This window comes from Lissotriton vulgaris, chromosome 2_1, assembly GCF_964263255.1.
Source record: "Lissotriton vulgaris chromosome 2_1, aLisVul1.2, whole genome shotgun sequence".
Taxonomy (NCBI): Eukaryota; Metazoa; Chordata; class Amphibia; order Caudata; family Salamandridae; genus Lissotriton; species Lissotriton vulgaris.
In genome coordinates, this window is record NC_141687.1 from 1,251,680,833 (window position 1) to 1,251,702,760 (window position 21,928).

A 21,928-nucleotide genomic window follows, 5' to 3' on the forward strand; every position below is an offset into this window, starting at 1 on the left:
GTCCTACATCTGGCCCTCTGTGTAGTTTGGAAATGTTTTCTGAATATCAAATCACATTTCTCAAGGTGCCACAGTACTTTCATTCATAAAGTTGAAGATTCAGGCATAAAAACAGCAATCATGAATGAGAGCCGAGATAAGTACATGTTGGTTCAAAGATTAAGGAGCAGGCCCTGTTGGAAGCCCGTAACGTGTGTTCTGTCCACCTACCATTGATCTGAAGTTAATAAGACCTACCTGCATTGGTTGGCAGATTATAGTAAGTGGTGTTATGTCCCCCGGCCCCTGGTCTTCTTGATGCTTTCTTTCTAGTACTCCATCACCAAAGGTAAAGTTAGATGTTGAAGATGTGGTATTCAAAAACGAATAGGACCTAGAAACAATTAGACCAATTAAATGATAAATACCTTGCCAATATTCTAGAAAATGGTACATTAAACATAATGCAGTGGTGATCTCGGAGTAATAAGGATCTAAAATCCAGTGGAGAAGTGTGGCTCAATGATTAGAGCGGCAGACTCTGATGCAGAGGTCTAGCCTCGGACCAGGGTTCAATTCCCTGCCTCGGCGGGTCTTGGGCTCAAAAATTCGACGGACCTGATAATTCTTGCCTCGGTGCCTATTCCAATCATGGAGTCCCACTCTGCAACTCTGGGCAATAGCTTGCTTAATCCCCACAACGCTAAGGATGCCTGGCTTCCACCTTGGGGGTGCCCAGGAGTGGACACCTCACAGGGAAAGCCAGGATGGGTTCCACAGCGGTATTCGTACAAGCGCCTTGAGACCCTTGCGGGTGAGTAGTGTGCTATACAAGTATCAATTACCTATAACAATAACAAAATCCATTAAGATCTGGGAGCATAGGAAGGCACTAGTTTGAGGACTGAATCCTTTACTATTAGCCAAGCGAACATTACTTGGAAAATGTTAAAATGTATTAATTATATTGGTTAATATCACCATGGTTAAGATCGCATCTTATAAACATCAAATCTCTTACAACAAAATTGGCTGTAGGCTCCAGTTGGGCAGTAACCTAGCCTGATGACTCAGATGGAGCCTTGCACATTGATGTAAGCCTTGGCTGAGGAAAGCAGGGAGGTCTGCCAGTGGGGCATGGCACTCAGATATTCCCTCCTGGCATTACTAGATTTAGCTCCAAGCAAATTCATCCCGCCTTCTCTTATCACTGGAATTCAATGCAGAATTTGAATGATTGAGATAAGAAGATGAAAGGGTGTAGTTTGATCACTCGTTAATTTGCAATAGGGAACTCATCATGGAACCCTTCATAAAATTGAGACGGAGCTCAAGAAACCTTCCATTGGGAAGTGGGAGGCACCACTCAGAACCCTCTACTAGCTGCACCCACTGCAGTGCTGCATAGAAATGACAGTGACAGAAATACTTTTGATAGGCCCTCCCCTCCAGTGTTATCCTATGAATTCTCATTAGGAGTGGCCAGGAAAATGTCCCCGATTTTCCACACCCTTTGAGATACCAATATCCGTGGCAATGATGCTACGGGAGGGGAAATTCAAGGGGTGGGAATCTGGACCATTGCAAGGAGAATCCTAAGGGTCCCCTCATTTATAAACAAATGACATGGAAAATCTGTATTTTTTTTTACTTTCTCCCCCATTTTCACACAGAGCTTTTGAAATCTCAATATGGAAAACCATTCAGATATGTGGAAATACCACTGACATTTGTATGACAGAATATCAACAGCAAGAATATTGAGTATTTTGTCAAAAATACTGCCTACAAAAATATTGAGTTTACATACTTTAACTTGCCATAAATGTGTTGCAAACATGCCGTTTTAGGTACAAGTTTCATAGTGAGCCCCACATATCACCATTTTTTTCCAAGTGTCTACATTTTTAATTTAGAGCGTTGATAGGGCATATCATTTGCTAGATTCTCAATTTAGTAGCCCGGTTCAGTCCCTCAGCATCTTAATTTGAGCTTTCAGTTCAACAGGGTCGTACCTATGGCGAAGATGTTTCCTGCAAGTAAGTTGTTCAAGTGCAAGTGATAACGATTTGGTTTCCAGGCTGAAAAATACATTGAATGTTCTACCACTTCCCTACTCTTGGCTGGTTGTGCCTTGGAGGGTTGCATAATTGCAGCAGCACGTTGCATATTCAGACTTTGTTAGTCTTCCCCAGTGTTGGTAAATCTGTGCAACAACTGCTGTGTCTGGGGAGTAGCTTTCCTTTGATCAGGAAAATTATGTTGGATGGGACATAGCAAGGATCCCATTTTTACCAAGGTCCTGTCTTCTTCTTTTAGTGACACTGGCCATGAACACCCTAGACTTGTAGACAAAAAAATATGACCTTGTGTAATGGAATCTCTCAGTACTCTAATTCCCTTGGGCCAAGTTCACACTTTATATTAAAAAAATTGCAGGGCGCATGTAGGGAGATTTGCGATGCTCATGAGAAAGCAGTAGAGGCCTAGCATAGGAAGGGACATTGCTGTGTGAGACTTTGGAAGCAAAACGTCACCCAAAGTTTTATTTGCAGTTAGGAACATATGTACCACAACTTTAGTGATTTAAATACAATTATTATTAGCAGTTGATCAATATTTCACCACTACCTCATGGCACAGGGACAGCATGCCCATTAGTGCCAGCGGTGAAAATCTGCAGCTTTAAGAGCGAAAAAAAGCAGGAGCATTTGAAAGTCTCTAAATTTGGGGTAACATGAATATCAGATGTGGTAGTGCAGTCAACAATTTCTTGTGTTACTCTGAATTTCCTGGCCAGCTCTAAATGATGGCCTGTGGAAGAACAGTGTGCTGAAAAATTCCGACGGCGTCCTAGTTGGAAGGATGTAAAGTGAATTTGAGTCTTGTTTGTCCTCATCACTATTATGGTGATTTAGAGCCTCCTTTAAAAGGAGCCCAGTTTTCTGTATTTATCCACTTAAAAAAATAAATGCAGACAGAAAACACATTGAAAACACACTGTTTTCTGTCTGTATTTATCTGTAAAAATTCATAAAATTAATCTAATTGAGGAGACTGGAACTAGAGTATATATATATATATATATATATATATATATATATATATATATATATATATATATATATATATATATATATATATATATATATATATATATATATATATATATATATATATATATATATATATATATATATATATATATATATATATATATATATATATATATATATATATATATATATATATATGTATGTATGTATATCAGTTATGTACGGCTCAAAAATCAACCCAAGGGTATTGGATTGCTTTAAATGAGCACCAGACACAGTCCTTATCAAATAATTTGCCCAGAATTATAGTATGTTGAGCCAGTGCTGAGACTCAAACTGGATTCCCAAGTTCCACATTCAGCAGCTCTGGCAGTTCCACCATGTATGAAAAAACTAAAAAGTCAATAATTAAAAAATAATGATAATATTAAGAATAACTTAACATTTTTAAGTAACCAACATACATTAACATAAATCACAATTAATTAAAAAAAGAAAGTTCATATGAAAAAGTTAAATTAAAATAAAATATTACACTTTTTGAAAAATAATATAAAACAAAAACTATAGAAAATAACAATGAATAATTAAGAACACTAGGAAACGAGTCGGTTTAATTAATCTAACTCCTATTTAAGTAAAAGTCAGAAAAGTGAAGGACTTTAAAAGGGTTAGATTTAATATTCCCACTCCAGTGTAAGCAACAGTAGGGAAAGCGTTCAACTTTGGAGGGGTTATATTCAGTATTCTCACTACAATGTAAGCAAAACCGGAGAAAGTGTTGGACTTTGGAAGGGTTAGAGTTACTATTCACATTCCAAACTAATCAACAATAGGGAAAGTGTTGGACTTTGGAGGGGTTAAATTTACTATCCTGTTGGGTTGTTCTAGGAGAATTGGAATGTAGCCAATTGGAATGTTCTTTGGGGAATCTGATGACAGGGTTTCTTGTGGGGCAGTTGCTGTCTGACTTGTGGAGCCAGCAGTTGTAAGGAATAAACTGTGTTGAACTTACCTGTATATACAGTGGTGACAAGTTGCCGCTGGTATCCCCAGGTCTCTCATTGAGGAGTTGAGGGTGCTCTGTCTTTATCAATTGATCTTTTCCTAAGAGCCGCCATTGGACTGTGCAGCTGACTGCAGGTGGTTTCGTTTGCTGACCAAGCTCATTGCAGTCCAGCAAAGGAGTCATTCACGAGGTTGATAATAGCTTATTGTGTCCTGAAGCCAGGGATTTGGGCTGTGTTTCCTGAGGAGTCTTCAGGCCTTTGGCGTGTGTGCAGTCCCGGCTCAAGTACGACCAATTAACCTTAGAAAAACATGTTGAGTGCTCACCCCTGCAGCAATTTTAAAGTATTGGGCAGTCTCCAAAAATATTAGACCCCTTGATGATTGAAAGCATGTTGCGTGGTGTTCCTGGCGCCCATTTTAAGAGATTGGCTTTGTGTGTACAGGCCCACCTATGTCAAATCATTTCATATTGGGATTCTAGAGTGCACAACACTGATGCACACCATACTGTAATTGTATAGTAAATTCCTCACCTTTATTTTATTTTTATTCTGAAAACAGCATTTGTGTGGTAACAGTGACTCATGTTTAGTGTTCATTATGGAAAAACAGCAGCACCACCAGCTGTTTCTTTAGCTTTCAGGTACTTCTCCCCTCAGTTGGGAACAGTGGCATGAAGTATTTGAGAAATGTACCTCAAAGCTACTCATCTTGACATGTTCATCTCAGAAAAGGATAAAAAGCTCTTTTAGTATATAATTTAGGATCTGAAGGTAGACATATTTTAAAAACACTTCCATTAGAGGTGGTCAGTGTACGCATTAGTGGTAATGATGAAGACGATTCTGCTGAAACACAGGACGAGTATGAATCCACCATTCAGATAATGGATAAAAGGGTCAATCCTAGGAATATTATTGTTTTAGAACGCCTTAAATTTATTCAGAGGGCCCAGCTCCCTGGTGAGTTGATAGATGACATTGTAGCTGATTAAGACCATTGGTGGTTACTTGAAATTAATTGTGATTTTAAGGACAAGGTAATTCAGAAGTGAGAGGTTAGCACTCTAGTGTTTTTCTCTCTGCCTCTTCTCTGCCTCTTCTTTCGCGCCCGGCCTGCCTATTTGATTGCTGCTGTGGCGCGAACATGACTCCTACCTGAACGGTACGTGGGGCACTCAAATTTTGCTTTTTAAATTATGGCACCTCATCTCTTAAATGTTTTTAAGTGTTTTTACTTTCCCATATTACTTCAGTGCATTGTGTGTGATCTCGGGGGAACAAAAGTGTATTACCTAGTGAGGGAAATCCAATTAATCTTGTCAAATAGCTGTTAGAGTGCTTGGGTTTTTCTTCTTTGTCTCTTCTTTCACGCCCGGCAGGCCTATTTTATGGCATGAACATGCAGCGGATGCACACAGCATGCGTGCTGCTAGTGCACCAAACATGTTCCTAAGGCAAGCCAGTCTTTACCTGTCCGCACCCAAACGCGTCCAGGGGCTGGGAATGCTAACCCAAGGGATTCAGGGAGGATTTCCTACACCTCCTTACAGCTTCATACCCTCTGCCCGCCTAAGTTGGGGATGCCACTTTTATTTAAACCCCAACATGATGGAGGCCAAGTATCCACACTGCAGCTTTGCACTCCAGGATCTATTTGCAATGTCGTAATCAAGGGGTTCCCACTCCTCTTCCCATAGGCAATGCTTGGCACCCGTCTGATGCTACTTGTAAGTTGTTTATCATCATCTGCTGCTCGCTCATTTGGTAAAAATCAGCTTGATAATTTTAACTCCTTAAATGACCAGGCCCCAGACGCTGTGTTTCTAACAGAAACCTGGCTAAATGAGGCCTCAGTGCGAGGCATCATAGCCACATTACCGTCAGGCTATGGTATTCTTAGAGTGGATAGCCCGGAGAAAAGAGGGGGTATATCGTTTTTAGAATAAAATACGCCTGCACAATGGAAAGACATATGATTCCAGAATGCAAAGCTGCTCTGTTCTCTCTTACTCTCTCTAAAAGAGTCTCTGTGTCGGGAGCTCTGATCTATCATTCTCCAAGCCTAGCAGGTAACTGGATCTCCATTATAACAGAAGCCCTTTCTTCGTACATTGAAAAATGCACCAATTTTACAATCCTTGGCGATCCCAATATTCATTTAGATGATCAGACATATAAAATGGCCTCTACGGTTATTGAGGATTTTATGGCCTTTGATATACAACTTATTACCAAGGATCTTACTCATGAAGTCGGCCGTTTACTGGATCCTATATTGTCAAACTTCAAAACTTTGAGAGCTGACCAGGCGTTACCATTATCTTGGTCAGACCAATATGCATCCCTTTTTTCCCTTCTTAATCCAGGTGTCTCTCACTCAGGGATAACCTACCCTGGCGTTGTTGGTCGAAGCTTAAGGCAACTTTCCGGAATTTGAGGCTGAAGGACAACTGCCTGGAACCTGGCCAGTTCAGTGAATTCCGATGCACCAATTAATGATGGATGGATTAGGGATGCACTTGACTCCCTGATCCCTGATCCCTGTCACTGTGAAAAAACAGCATAGAATCCTCCCACCAGCCCCCTGGTTTAGTGACACTTTATGCAAACACAAAAACACTTTAAAGCACTTGAAAGAACCTGGCATAAATCCTATTTTGCTTTAGACAAAGTTAATTATAAGCCGGTGTTAAAAGAGTATCATAAAAATGTACAGTTGCCAGAGTCTCTTTCTTTTCGGACAAAGTTAACACAGCCCAAACCTGCTCAAAATCTCACATTCAAGCTGTAAAAACACTCTCTGATCCCATAAATATAACTCCAGCAGTTCCTCTCTCACAACCTCAAAGTGAGGAGATAACAACTTTCTTTATTAAAAACAATTGACTGATATTAAGGCTTCTTTTTCCCCCACAACAGATGTGCTTGTCAACGGGATGGCCAGGAAAAGCCATGTGTACTGAGTACCTTTCAGCTTATAGACCAGCAAACATTTTTCTCCTCTGTCTACCATCAAGTCAGGTTCACCGCTTGATTCTTGTCCTCCTGCTGTAAATTGGAATCACAACCATTGGATTTACTCACCCAGCTCTTAAATACCTACCTCTCGGTAGGTATAGTTCCAAAGATATGGAAATGTGCAATGGTCAATCCCCTAATGAAGAAGCCCAATTTAGATGAATACACCTGGTCAAACTATAGGTTACAGGTTACAGACTATCTTAGGCACCAACTGGATAATGGTGGCACTAATTATTTTGGACCTCAGCCTTCGATACGGTGAATCACATTACACTGCTTCAAAGACTAGAGGCCAAGGACCTGTAGGGCACTGCCCTGTCTTGGCTGATCTCTTTATTGCAGGTCCGTGTTTTTCAGATCCATTTTCATCAGCTTTGCTCTAAACCACACCCACTACCATCTGAAGTCTCTCAAGGTTCCACTTTAAGTCCTACCTCATTCAGCCCTTTTTAAAGCCACTTGCGGACATCATGAAAAGGGTGGTCTTACAACCTATCATATGCTGATGATACTCATATTGTGGTGTCCTTGTTTTCTCAAGAAAATGAATTAAAGCATCCTCTGGTTAGGGGATGACCCTCTGAGCACAGCTCTTAATCCGCTGTATAGCGTGTAAATCTTGAATAAAATAATTCAATAGGAATCTTTCTTTAGATGAACATTTTGTATTTACTCAGAAGTAAATTGTATTCATTAACTTCTTGTATAATGTCTTATTTTTCATTATTCTTTGTTTTGAGTAGAATTTTATACTTTTTCGCATTTATCCACAAGGCGTTCCCAATGCATTTCGTGCACTAAGTGCACTTCGTCAGGGGAATATCTAAACAAAAAAAGGCAATGATCTCATTTTGAGGATAACTTCCTACAAATGTGTAGGTATACAATGTTATGATGTGACTTAAGAAATCTGACTACAGTGTCACGGAATAATTGTGGGGTTCATTCAGTGTTATAAAAGTTGATTTAGAGAAAGTGATTAAAAAATAGTGAAAGCGGTAAATAAACACGTGAGTTCATGTGTGATTACCAAAAGCGGGTTAATTTCTCTGGGTGGTGAATAAATAATACAATCGGTGTGTGTGTAAAGATATAAATTAAAAATAACGCTGTTGCTGAAGAATGTGGAGGGTGTTGTTAATCTATGCTCATGCGAAAGTTAGAACATGCCAGTGATTACGAGTAACCTAATTTCTAGTATATTGTGCCCATTGAATAATCTAATGTAAGAACACGATGTGTCTTACCTGCCATCGTATGGTGAATCGTTTAGTATCGAATTCTCCAGCGCGCTCAAGTCGGAGTCGGAGACGAACCAGCTTTCACTCCACTTAAATTGTTTGGAGATCGAAATAGGACTAGTTAGTGTTGAGATGTTAGTACGGGCGCCATCTTAGAATGGTGAAAGGAATGAAGATATTAGTGAATAGTAACCCATGCGTGAAGACTGACAAGATTCAGATACCCTCAATGAAGTCAAAATCTGACCTGTGATTCTAGACTTGTTGAAATATAACTAAATAATAAAATAAAACAAAATAAAAGGCATAGAAAAAATTACAGAAAATGTGATGATAATATTCAAGACATATCATTCATTATATATATATGGAAAGAACATGATCCAGGATTAAAGGTAGCACGCAAATTCTAATCTGTCATTGAGTCCGTTCGGTTTCATAGAGTTGAGAAAATATATCCAACGGTTTTCTCTTTGTAGTAGGGTTCTGTTTATGTCTCTTCCTGGAACTTTCATGACAATTTCAAGTATAGCAAATTTTAATTGACTTATGTTGTGGTGTCTTTCGTTGAAGTGTGTAGCAACTGTGGATCGAATATTGTTCGTTCTGATATTACTCTTGTGTTCTGATACACGAATCTTGACTTTCCTGATGGTTTTGCCCACATATATCAGTCCACAGGGACATTTGAGATAGTATATTACGTTTTGTGAATCACAAGTGGGTGTAGTTTTTAATTTGATGGTGGTTCCTCTCATGGGATGTGTCATCGTGTTACCCTTAATAATGTTATTACAACAACTGCAGTTATAACACGGTACGGTGCCTTTGTAATTCTCTGTCCCTGTCTCAGAACTTTTTAGGTCGAAGCCTGCATTGCAGGGCATGGCCCTCCTGCAGGCAAAGACCTATTGTGAACAGGGGGATTTCAGTAATGCGTGAAACCACGCCCCCTTTTTCCATTGGCAGGCCTCTCGAAACGGAGGCCTGCCATTGGAAAAAGCTCCTGTTTAGCAGATTTGTCTGCTCTGGATCCCACCTCTCGAGGACTCCATGACCTGCCTTATGGTAGCACAACAATATTTTCAGAAATATTGCCTTGGCAACCATGAGGCAGGTCAGGGAGTCCTGGAGGGGCGGCAATCAGTATCGTGCTGCAAGTAACAATTATCACAGCATGAGACCCCACTTATCACAGCATGTCAACAGGCGCCCCAGGCTGCTGGAGCACTCAACTATAATTAATGTGCAGTTGAGTGCTCCAGCAGTGTGGGGCGCCTCTCTGCATGCTGTGATAATTATCACTTGGGGGCCTCATGCTGTGATAATTAGGGCTAGTAAAACCACGGAGTTTGGTCCTGGGACAGGGGGCAGCTGGACCCAATTTACAGTGAACAGAACAGAAATGCTAGCCCTCCTACTTATTTAGTCTCGCCTTAAGTTTATGAGACAACAAACAAAAATCAGCGTCTCTTTGTTTGTATGGGTAATTTTATTTAACCCTTTTGTTCATTATTTTTAGTAAGATTTATCTTTTACATAGGCAAGAAGAACACTTTATATACACCTATATACAAATACCAAACATTTATACATATTTACAACTACTGTACAAATAACACATAAACAATGAATCAAACAGTTATCAACAAACTTCTGTATGAGAAATATATAGCAATTCCATGTTCACAAATAGTTAATCTTTGTGAAGTAATCAAAAACCGCTACTAGACCCAAAAGGTTGAAAAGAAATAATGCGACAGAAATCAGAAATTAATTCACAGTTGATTCCGACAATAAAGACTGCACCCGTCAAGGGCAAATATTTTGAACTGTCTTTCTGCCGTTTGCCTTGCCAACGCGTTTCGAATCTGTCAAGGATTACAGATTCTCCTCAGGGCTCTCCCAGTGTTTTCAATCTAAACAAAAGAATAAAACGAAGCTTGTTTCAGTGTTTGTGACCCATTTATAAAGGACCCCCTAAATTAGCTAGACTGTGCTGAACTGGTTACCTTTATACAGACTGCGGTGGGCTCTCGTGATTCAGTTGTACACGGAGGGCTGTGCGCCGCAGGAAATCAGTAAAATAGAAGAATGATTCTGAAAAAAATATAATTCAAAAGACTTACAACGCCATCTGGAGCAGTGCCAAGCGACTACTACAGACCTAAAACTACACGCTCATACCTTAGTCGAGTGTGGCATTCGATGCTATCTTAGGTCCTCTGTTTACTCATTTTATCCTTTCCGTGTGACCTGTAAAGCATAAGGGTCACGCTCAGTATTTACATTAGTTATGGTACAAAGACGCTCGTGGAGTGCTGCGGAACAGTGTGAGGCAACCTACCTAGATTCCTGGTAGTAAGCATGGGGCGTCGATCGCCATGCCGTGTGTTCGTTGTCTTAATCTAACTCGGATTCAATCAGTGGCGGGGGCGCTTGTTCCTCCCCGTTGTTTATAGTTGCGCGGCTCACTCGCGCTGAAAGACATAAACGACCCCTTAGTCCCTGACTTGATATAGATTAGATGTGCTGGAGTCTCACGCATTGGGAGTCTCACCCACGCTCACCTTTCTTCCACAGGAACGAACCAGGAAATGCAAACGCAGGAACAGCCTGGTGGCTGTACAGGGCTCCTACATCATAGTGAGCCTGGAGCTAAGCATTATGGATGTTGTGGTTTCCAAATTCTAAGTGCATGAACCAATTACAATCTCGAGATTTCTGACAGTGTGTTCAAACCCGTTTGGGTACTGTTGAACTTCAGTATCAAATAAGCCTCTTTTTTTAAAAGGATCTGTTCTACATTGATGCCCGTTTTTGGTTGGTTTATGTTAAATAACACGGTCCAAGTGAAATCATTTTCCCCGTGTTGTTTTTCGGAGAAATGTTGGACGAGGGGCGCAGTTAATACTTTCTTTTTAATGCGCGACCTATGTTGTGTCATACGTGTGTTGACCTGCTGATTGGTCTTACCAATATAAATTTTTTGGCAGGCGCAAATTATGGCATAGACGACATTTTTTGTTTTACGGTTGGTAAAACTGGTATGAGACCAAGACGTGTTGGAATGTTGAAAGGTGGTGCCCTCAATGGTTGTATCGCACGCGATACAATTCCCGCACCTGTGGTGTCCCTCGATGGGTTTGAGACCCCATTTTGACAACAAATCACTTTTAGGTTTGACTAATCTAATGTCCGCACGGACTAGTTGTTGGCCAATATTCTGATTTCTTCTGAAAGCGAATATTGGGCGAGGAATAGGTGTCTCTAATTGTTCCAGCAAGTGCCAATGTTTCAATACCATTTGGCGTATGTTGTGAGTTTCGGCACAGAATGTCGTCACGCACACTAGATTCTCGAGATCACGTTTGACTTTTGTTTCAAAAAGGCACTCCCTCGGTGTACAACGTGCTCTTTTAAAAGAATGCTTAAGAAGCTTTTTAGGGTACCCCCGTTGCGTTAGTTCTTCACAAAATTGTGATCCATGTTTCTCAAATTGTGTCAGCTCCGAACAATTTCTCCTGATTCGCAGGAGTTGTCCAAATGGCAAGTTTGCCCTCAGGTTTCTGGGATGTGAGCTCCCATAGTGGAGTATGGTATTCCTGTCCGTTGCTTTCTTGAAGAGTGAGGACTTCAAGGAACCGTCAACATCTCTCACTTCCACATCAAGGAATGTCATTTTGACATTACTTGAGTCAATTGAAAATGTTATGTCCCTATGTCTATTATTGAGCCACTGGTGAAAGTTATCCAACTCGGCATGGCTCCCCTGCCACAGGAGCCACACGTCGTCGATGTAACGGTACCAGTGCACAATGTGGTGCGCGAAAGGGTTATCTACCTCCACATATTTTTTCTCGTATTCGGCCATGTATAGAACGGCCATTTCTGGGGCATAAGGGCACCCCATAGCGGTGCCCTTGATTTGCATAAAGAAATCGTCGTTGAAGCGGAAATAATTTCTTTTGAGGGTTATTTCGGCCAATCGCAAAATGAAGGATGTTGGGACTCTATGTGGTCTTTCCCTTAAGTCTAGATAGAGTTCCAAGACCTCCAGTGCTTCATCTTGTGGTATCTGGGTATATAGGGACGTCACATCCATGGTTACCATGAATTGTGACGTATGATCGAATGTGGTCCCTTCAACCTTGACCAGGAAATCAGTAGTCTCTCTTAAATAGGACCTCACATTTGCCACAAAGGGCTTCAGGAAGAAATCTATATATTTCGACAAGGGCTCAAGACATGAATCACAACCAGACACGATCGGTCGCCCTGGTGGATTGGACAGGTTTTTATGAATCTTTGGTAAGAAATATGCCACAGGAGTTCTTGGGCATTTCTTTACCAAAAAATCACTCTCTTTGGGCCCCAGGAAACCACTTTCTCTACCTATTTGGACAATTTCTGTGATTGCAGACTGAATCTGTTGTAGTGGGTCCTCCTGCAGTTTTCTATACCATTCTTGGTTGTTTACCTGCAGTGCCCCTTCCGCCAGATATTGTTCTCGGGGCCATAACACCACTGCTCCGCCCTTGTCGGCCTGTTTGATGATCAAAGAATGGTCTTCTTTCAAACTTTTAAGGGCCAATCGTTGTCCCTTCGTGATGTTTTGCTTCACGAATTTATGTTTACTCTCTAGTTTGTTGATTGAGGATAACAAAATTTGTTCAAATGCGTGTACCTGTTTAGGAATATTCTGATTGGGTACAAAAGTGGAATTATTCCTGAGGCCTGTTGTTTCCATACTGGCACTAGGGGGTTGGTTAGCAAAAAAGACTTTGAGTCGGATTTTGCGGCAAAATTCTATTGCCTCCATTTTGATCTTAGTGAAGTCTGTTTGTTTGGATGGAACAAATTTGAGTCCTAGGTTAAGAACAGATTCTTCCTCCTTTGTCAAAGTTCTAGTTGATAAATTCACTATGGTGGAGGAGCCCACTACGTTTTGTAATAGTTTCTCCTGGTTCGCATCTCCCATGCCGGTTTGAATCTCACCTTTTGTTGTTGGCCTTTCTCTAAAAAAGGAGTTTGTTTATTATTAGTATTCCCTCTCGCTTCAGAGCCAGAAGACCCTGAAGATGAAGTCTCAGAGAATGTTTTGAATCTGTTTCTGGATCGTCCTTGAAAATTTGTCAGTGCCCCTCGAGATTCGGTTTGGGAGTAATAATCTTCTTTGAGGAATGGATAAGCTCTCTCAAGTGTGAAGGATTTAGAATCCCTTTCAAACTGAGCTGTTTTATTATTGATGGTATTATCCTTAAAAGTTTGTATTTCTTTATCTATTTTTTCTAACAATGCCTTAGAGTCTGGAATCACTTGGCTTTCTGCAATGGCCTTAGTCAGTTCATCGATTTCTTCTAGTTCTTTAACACACAATCTCTGCGCTGTTTCTATTGTATGGACCATCAGGTCCCTGCTGCACTTCGTATTTATGCAGCTAAAGCCCTTCTTGTAATCTGCATCCTCAGTGAAAATCACCGGTACATTCTTGACCTGAAGTCCCCAAGGGATGGTCCCACACCTTAGGTGCTTCAGAAGAAAGCATCCGTGAAGTTCGGTACGAATGTGTTTTTTACGAAGCCTGGTCAATTTGTCTGTTTCATTCTGCTGTTGGGCAGAAGAACTTAAAGTAACCTCAGCAAAGGGGGAATTAGCCAACAAGTTTTGAATATGGCTTTCCGAAAATGATAAAGTGTCCTTCTCGCCCATTACTTTGGAGGGACAAGATGTCTCTCCCGGTTTTCAGTTCACAGAACTTCTCCCGTGACAAAATCTTGTTGCCCCTTTGACTCTCGCGGGTGTGCACCCGCTCTATAGTTAGTAAAACCACGGAGTTTGGTCCTGGGACAGGGGGCAGCTGGACCCAATTTACAGTGAACAGAACAGAAATGCTAGCCCTCCTACTTATTTAGTCTCGCCTTAAGTTTATGAGACAACAAACAAAAATCAGCGTCTCTTTGTTTGTATGGGTAATTTTATTTAACCCTTTTGTTCATTATTTTTAGTAAGATTTATCTTTTACATAGGCAAGAAGAACACTTTATATACACCTATATACAAATACCAAACATTTATACATATTTACAACTACTGTACAAATAACACATAAACAATGAATCAAACAGTTATCAACAAACTTCTGTATGAGAAATATATAGCAATTCCATGTTCACAAATAGTTAATCTTTGTGAAGTAATCAAAAACCGCTACTAGACCCAAAAGGTTGAAAAGAAATAATGCGACAGAAATCAGAAATTAATTCACAGTTGATTCCGACAATAAAGACTGCACCCGTCAAGGGCAAATATTTTGAACTGTCTGTCTGTCGTTTGCCTTGCCAATGCGTTTCGAATCTGTCAAGGATTACAGATTCTCCTCAGGGCTCTCTCAGTGTTTTCAATCTAAACAAAAGAATAAAACGAAGCTTGTTTCAGTGTTTGTGACCCATTTATAAAGGACCCCCTAAATTAGCTAGACTGTGCTGAACTGGTTACCTTTATACAGACTGTGGTGGGCTCTCGTGATTCAGTTGTACACGGAGGGCTGTGCGCCGCAGGAAATCAGTAAAATAGAAGAATGATTCTGAAAAAAATATAATTCAAAAGACTTACAACGCCATCTGGAGCAGTGCCAAGCGACTACTACAGACCTAAAACTACACGCTCATACCTTAGTCGAGTGTGGCATTCGATGCTATCTTAGGTCCTCTGTTTACTCATTTTATCCTTTCCGTGTGACCTGTAAAGCATAAGGGTCACGCTCAGTATTTACATTAGTTATGGTACAAAGACGCTCGTGGAGTGCTGCGGAACAGTGTGAGGCAACCTACCTAGATTCCTGGTAGTAAGCATGGGGCGTCGATCGCCATGCCGTGTGCTCGTTGTCTTAATCTAACTCGGATTCAATCAGTGGCGGGGGCGCTTGTTCCTCCCCGTTGTTTATAGTTGCGCGGCTCACTCGGGCTGAAAGACATAAACGACCCCTTAGTCCCTGACTTGATATAGATTAGATGTGCTGGAGTCTCACGCATTGGGAGTCTCACCCACGCTCCCCTTTCTTCCACAGGAACGAACCAGGAAATGCAAACGCAGGAACAGCCTGGTGGCTGTACAGGGCTCCTACATCATAGTGAGCCTGGAGCTAAGCATTATGGATGTTGTGGTTTCCAAATTCTAAGTGCATGAACCAATTACAATCTCGAGATTTCTGACAGTGTGCTCAAACCCGTTTGGGTACTGTTGAACTTCAGTATCAAATAAGCCTCTTTTTTTAAAAGGATCTGTTCTACATTGATGCCCGTTTTTGGTTGGTTTATGTTAAATAACACGGTCCAAGTGAAATCATTTTCCCCGTGTTGTTTTTCGGAGAAATGTTGGACGAGGGGCGCAGTTAGTACTTTCTTTTTAATGCGCGACCTATGTCGTGTCATACGTGTGTTGACCTGCTGATTGGTCTTACCAATATAAATTTTTTGGCAGGCGCAAATTATGGCATAGACGACATTTTTTGTTTTACAGTTGGTAAAACTGGTATGAGACCAAGACGTGTTGGAATGTTGAAAGGCGGTGCCCTCAATGGTTGTATCGCACGCGATACAATTCCCGCACCTGTGGTGTCCCTCGATGGGTTTGAGACCCCATTTTGACAACAAATCACTTTTAGGTTTGACTAATCTAATGTCCGCACGGACTAGTTGTTGGCCAATATTCTGATTTCTTCTGAAAGCGAATATTGGGCGAGGAATAGGTGTCTCTAATTGTTCCAGCAAGTGCCAATGTTTCAATACCATTTGGCGTATGTTGTGAGTTTCGGCACAGAATGTCGTCACGCACACTAGATTCTCGAGATCACGTTTGACTTTTGTTTCAAGAAGGCACTCCCTCGGTGTACAACGTGCTCTTTTAAAAGGTACCCCCGTTGCGTTAGTTCTTCACAAAATTGTGATCCATGTTTCTCAAATTGTGTCAGCTCCGAACAATTTCTCCTGATTCGCAGGAACCAGTGGCTCAATAATAGACATAGGGACATAAAATTTTCAATTGACTCAAGTAATGTCAAAATGACATTCCTTGATGTGGAAGTGAGAGATGTTGACGGTTCCTTGAAGTCCTCACTCTTCAAGAAAGCAACGGACAGGAATACCATACTCCACTATGGGAGCTCACATCCCAGAAACCTGAGGGCAAACTTGCCATTTGGACAACTCCTGCGAATCAGGAGAAATTGTTCGGAGCTGACACAATTTGAGAAACATGGATCACAATTTTGTGAAGAACTAACGCAACGGGGGTACCTTTTAAAAGAGCACGTTGTACACCGAGGGAGTGCCTTCTTGAAACAAAAGTCAAACGTGATCTCGAGAATCTAGTGTGCGTGACGACATTCTGTGCCGAAACTCACAACATACGCCAAATGGTATTGAAACATTGGCACTTGCTGGAACAATTAGAGACACCTATTCCTCGCCCAATATTCGCTTTCAGAAGAAATCAGAATATTGGCCAACAACTAGTCCGTGCGGACATTAGATTAGTCAAACCTAAAAGTGATTTGTTGTCAAAATGGGGTCTCAAACCCATCGAGGGACACCACAGGTGCGGGAATTGTATCGCGTGCGATACAACCATTGAGGGCACCACCTTTCAACATTCCAACACGTCTTGGTCTCATACCAGTTTTACCAACTGTAAAACAAAAAATGTCGTCTATGCCATAATTTGCGCCTGCCAAAAAATGTATATTGGTAAGACCAATCAGCAGGTCAACACACGTATGACACAACATAGGTCGCGCATTAAAAAGAAAGTACTAACTGCGCCCCTCGTCCAACATTTCTCCGAAAAACAACACGGGGAAAATGATTTCACTTGGACCGTGTTATTTAACATAAACCAACCAAAAACGGGCATCAATGTAGAACAGATCCTTTTAAAAAAAGAGGCTTATTTGATACTGAAGTTCAACAGTACCCAAACGGGTTTGAACACACTGTCAGAAATCTCGAGATTGTAATTGGTTCATGCACTTAGAATTTGGAAACCACAACATCCATAATGCTTAGCTCCAGGCTCACTATGATGTAGGAGCCCTGTACAGCCACCAGGCTGTTCCTGCGTTTGCATTTCCTGGTTCGTTCCTGTGGAAGAAAGGTGAGCGTGGGTGAGACTCCCAATGCGTGAGACTCCAGCACATCTAATCTATATCAAGTCAGGGACTAAGGGGTCGTTTATGTCTTTCAGCGCGAGTGAGCCGCGCAACTATAAACAACGGGGAGGAACAAGCGCCCCCGCCACTGATTGAATCCGAGTTAGATTAAGACAACGAGCACACGGCATGGCGATCGACGCCCCATGCTTACTACCAGGAATCTAGGTAGGTTGCCTCACACTGTTCCGCAGCACTCCACGAGCGTCTTTGTACCATAACTAATGTACATACTGAGCGTGACCCTTATGCTTTACAGGTCACACGGAAAGGATAAAATGAGTAAACAGAGGACCTAAGATAGCATCGAATGCCACACTCGACTAAGGTATGAGCGTGTAGTTTTAGGTCTGTAGTAGTCGCTTGGCACTGCTCCAGATGGCGTTGTAAGTCTTTTGAATTATATTTTTTTCAGAATCATTCTTCTATTTTACTGATTTCCTGTGGCGCACAGCCCTCCGTGTACAACTGAATCACGAGAGCCCTCCGCAGTCTGTATAAAGGTAACCAGTTCAGCACAGTCTAGCTAATTTAGGGGGTCCTTTATAAATGGGTCACAAACACTGAAACAAGCTTCGTTTTATTCTTTTGTTTAGATTGAAAACACTGAGAGAGCCCTGAGGAGAATCTGTAATCCTTGACAGATTCGAAACGCGTTGGCAAGGCAAACGACAGACAGACAGTTCAAAATATTTGCCCTTGACGGGTGCAGTCTTTATTGTCGGAATCAACTGTGAATTAATTTCTGATTTCTGTCGCATTATTTCTTTTCAACCTTTTGGGTCTAGTAGCGGTTTTTGATTACTTCACAAAGATTAACTATTTGTGAACATGGAATTGCTATATATTTCTCATACAGAAGTTTGTTGATAACTGTTTGATTCATTGTTTATGTGTTATTTGTACAGTAGTTGTAAATATGTATAAATGTTTGGTATTTGTATATAGGTGTATATAAAGTGTTCTTCTTGCCTATGTAAAAGATAAATCTTACTAAAAATAATGAACAAAAGGGTTAAATAAAATTACCCATACAAACAAAGAGACGCTGATTTTTGTTTGTTGTCTCATAAACCTAAGGCGAGACTAAATAAGTAGGAGGGCTAGCATTTCTGTTCTGTTCACTGTGATAATTAGGGCGGCATGCTCTATTTGCAGCACTGAACATTTTCAAAGAAGGTGAAGCAGCAACATTCATTGGAGACACTCACCCTCACGCCCTCACCCCCCTCACTCGCCCTCACCTCCTCACCCCCCCTGACCCCTCACACACCTCCTCACCCTCACACACCCCCACTCTCACACACCCTCACACACCCTCACCCTCTCACCCTCACACACCCTCTCACCCTCACACCCCCTCTCACCCTCACACCCCCTCACCCTCACACCGCCTCACCCTCACACCGCCTCACCCTCACACCGCCTCACCCTCACACCCTCACACTGCCTCACCCTCACACCCCCTCACCCTGACACACTCTCACCCTCACACCCCTCACATACCCTCACACACCCTCACACCCCCTCACTCACCCTCACACCCCCTCACCCTCTCACCCTCACACCCCCTCACAATCACACCCCCTCACTCTCACACACCCTCACCCCCTCACCCTCACACCCCCTCACCCCCTCACACACCCTCACTCACTCTCACACCCTCACCCTCACACACCCTCACACCGCCTCAGCCTCACACACTCTCACCCTCACACCTCTCACATACCCTCACTCACCCTCTCACCCTCACTCACCCTCACACCCACCCACCCTCACACCCCCTCACTCTCACAAACCCTGACCCCCCTCACCCGCACCCCCCCTCACCCCCCTCACCCTCACACACCCTCACTCACTCTCACCCCCTCACCCTCACATCCCCTCACCCCCTCTCACCCTCACACGCCCTCACTCACTCTCACCCCCTCACCCTCACACCCCCTCACACCCCCTTACCCTCTCACCCTCATACACCATCACCCTCAAAAACCCTCACCCTCACACACCCTCACCCTCACTCACCCTCACACAACTCACACACCCTCACACACCCTCACCCGCATAGCATAAAAAAACTTAGCAAAGCATAACGAAACACAGCATAGCATAACAAACAAAAGCATAGGATAGCAAAAGCACAGCATAACAAAACAAAGCATAGGATAGCAAAACAAAACATAGCATAACAAAACAAAACATAGCATAGCAAAACACAACAAAGCATAGCATAGCATAACAAAACACAACAAAACATAGCATAGCATAACAAAACATAGCATAACAAAACAAAGCATAGCAAAACAAAGCATAGCAAAACAAAGCATAGCAAAACAAAGCATAGCAAAACAAAACATACCTTAGTAAAACAAAACATAGCATAGCATAACATAACACAACAAAACATAGCAGAACAAAACATAGCATAGCATAACATAAAACAAAGCATAGCATAACAAAACATAGCAAAACAAACTTAGCAAAACACAGCAAAACATAGCATAGCATATCAAAACAAACCATAGCATAACATATCAAAGAATAGCAAAACAAAACATAGCATAGTAAAACAAAACATAGCATAGCATAACATAACACAACAAAACAGCAGAACAAACAGCATAACATAACAAAACATAGCATAACATAACATAAAACAAAGCATAGCATAACAAAACATAGCATAACAAAACATAGCAAAACACAACAAAATATAGCATAGCGTAAAAAAACATAGCATAACATAACACAACAAAACAGCAGAACAAAACAGCATAACATAACAAAGCATAGCATAACATATCATAAAACAAAGCATAGCATAACAAAACATAGCATAACAAAACATAGCAAAACACAACAAAATATAGCATAGCATAACTAAACACAACAAAACATAGCATACATAACAAAACACAGCATTGCAAAGCATAGCAAAACATAGCATAGCATAAGAAAACACAACAAAACATAGCATAGCATAACCAAACACAACATAGCATAGCATAACAAAACAAAGCTTTGCATAACAAAACAAAGCTTAGCATAACAAAACATAGTATAACAAAGCATAGCATAGCATAACAAAGCATAGCATAGCAAAACAAAGCATAGCATAATAAAACACAACAAAACATAGCATAGCATAACAAATCATAGCAAAACACAACAAAACATAGCATAGCATAACAAAGCATAGGATAGCAAAACTAAACATAGCATAGCGTAACATAACAAAACAAAGCATAGGATAGCAAAACAAAGCATAGCATAGCATAATAAAACATAGCATAACATAACAAAACATAGCATAACATAACAAAACATAGCATAACAAAACACAACAACACATAGCAGAACAAAACATAGCATAACATAACAAAGCATAGCATAACAAAACAAAGCATAGCATAACAAAACAACAAAACAAAACATAGCATAGCATAACAACACACAACAAAACATAGCATACATAACAAAACATAGCATTGCAAAGCATAGCAAAACCTAGCATAGCATAACAAAATACAACATAGCATAGCATAACAAAACACAACATAGCATAGCCTAACAAAACAACGCTTGACATAGCATAACAAAACATAGCATAACAAAACATAGCATAACAAAGCATAGCATAAAAAAGCATAGCATAACATAGCATAACAAAGCATAGCATAACAAAGCATAGCATAACAAAGCATAGCATAACAGAGCATAGCATAACAGAGCATAGCATAACAAAACAGCATAGCAAAACAAAGCATAGCATAATAAAACAAAACATAGCATAGCATAACACAAAACAGCATAACAAAGCATAGCATATCAAAACACAACAAAGCATAGCATAGCCTAACAAAACACAACAAACCATAGCATAGCATAACAAAACAATGCATAGGATAGCAAAACGAAACGGAGCATAGCATAACAAAACAAAGCATAGGATAGCAAAACAAACATAGCATAGCATAACAAAACATGCATAACATGACAAAACATAGCATAACAAAACACAACACATAGCATAACAAAACAGCAAAACACAACAAAACATAGCATAGCTTAACAAAACACAACAAAACATAGCACAGCAAAACAAAACATATAATAGCATAGCAAAACATAGCATATCAAACACAACAAAACATAGCATAGCATAACAAAACATAGCATAGCAAAACAAAGCATAGCATAATAAAACACAACATATAGCATAGCATAACAAAACATAGCATAGCATAACAAAGCATAGCATAGCAAAACATAGCATAGCATAACAACGCATAGCATAACAAAGCATAGCATAACAAAGCATAGCATAACAAAACATAGCATAACAAAACATAGCATAGCAAAACAAAGCATAGCAAAAAACAACAAAACATAGCATAGCATAACAAAGCA

The 21,928-nt window shown here is 40.9% G+C and overlaps 1 protein-coding gene across 1 annotated transcript in view; it reads right to left on the bottom strand.

The window, feature by feature from the left end:
- Nucleotides 1-21,928, bottom strand: part of UBASH3B (ubiquitin associated and SH3 domain containing B) — an 806,096-nt gene that overhangs the window by 259,752 nt on the left and 524,416 nt on the right. Inside the window, exon 7 of the mRNA XM_086956973.1 lies at nucleotides 238-373. Within this exon, the coding sequence (XP_086813099.1) occupies nucleotides 238-373 (136 nt within the window). The remainder of the gene's footprint in view (nucleotides 1-237; nucleotides 374-21,928) is intronic.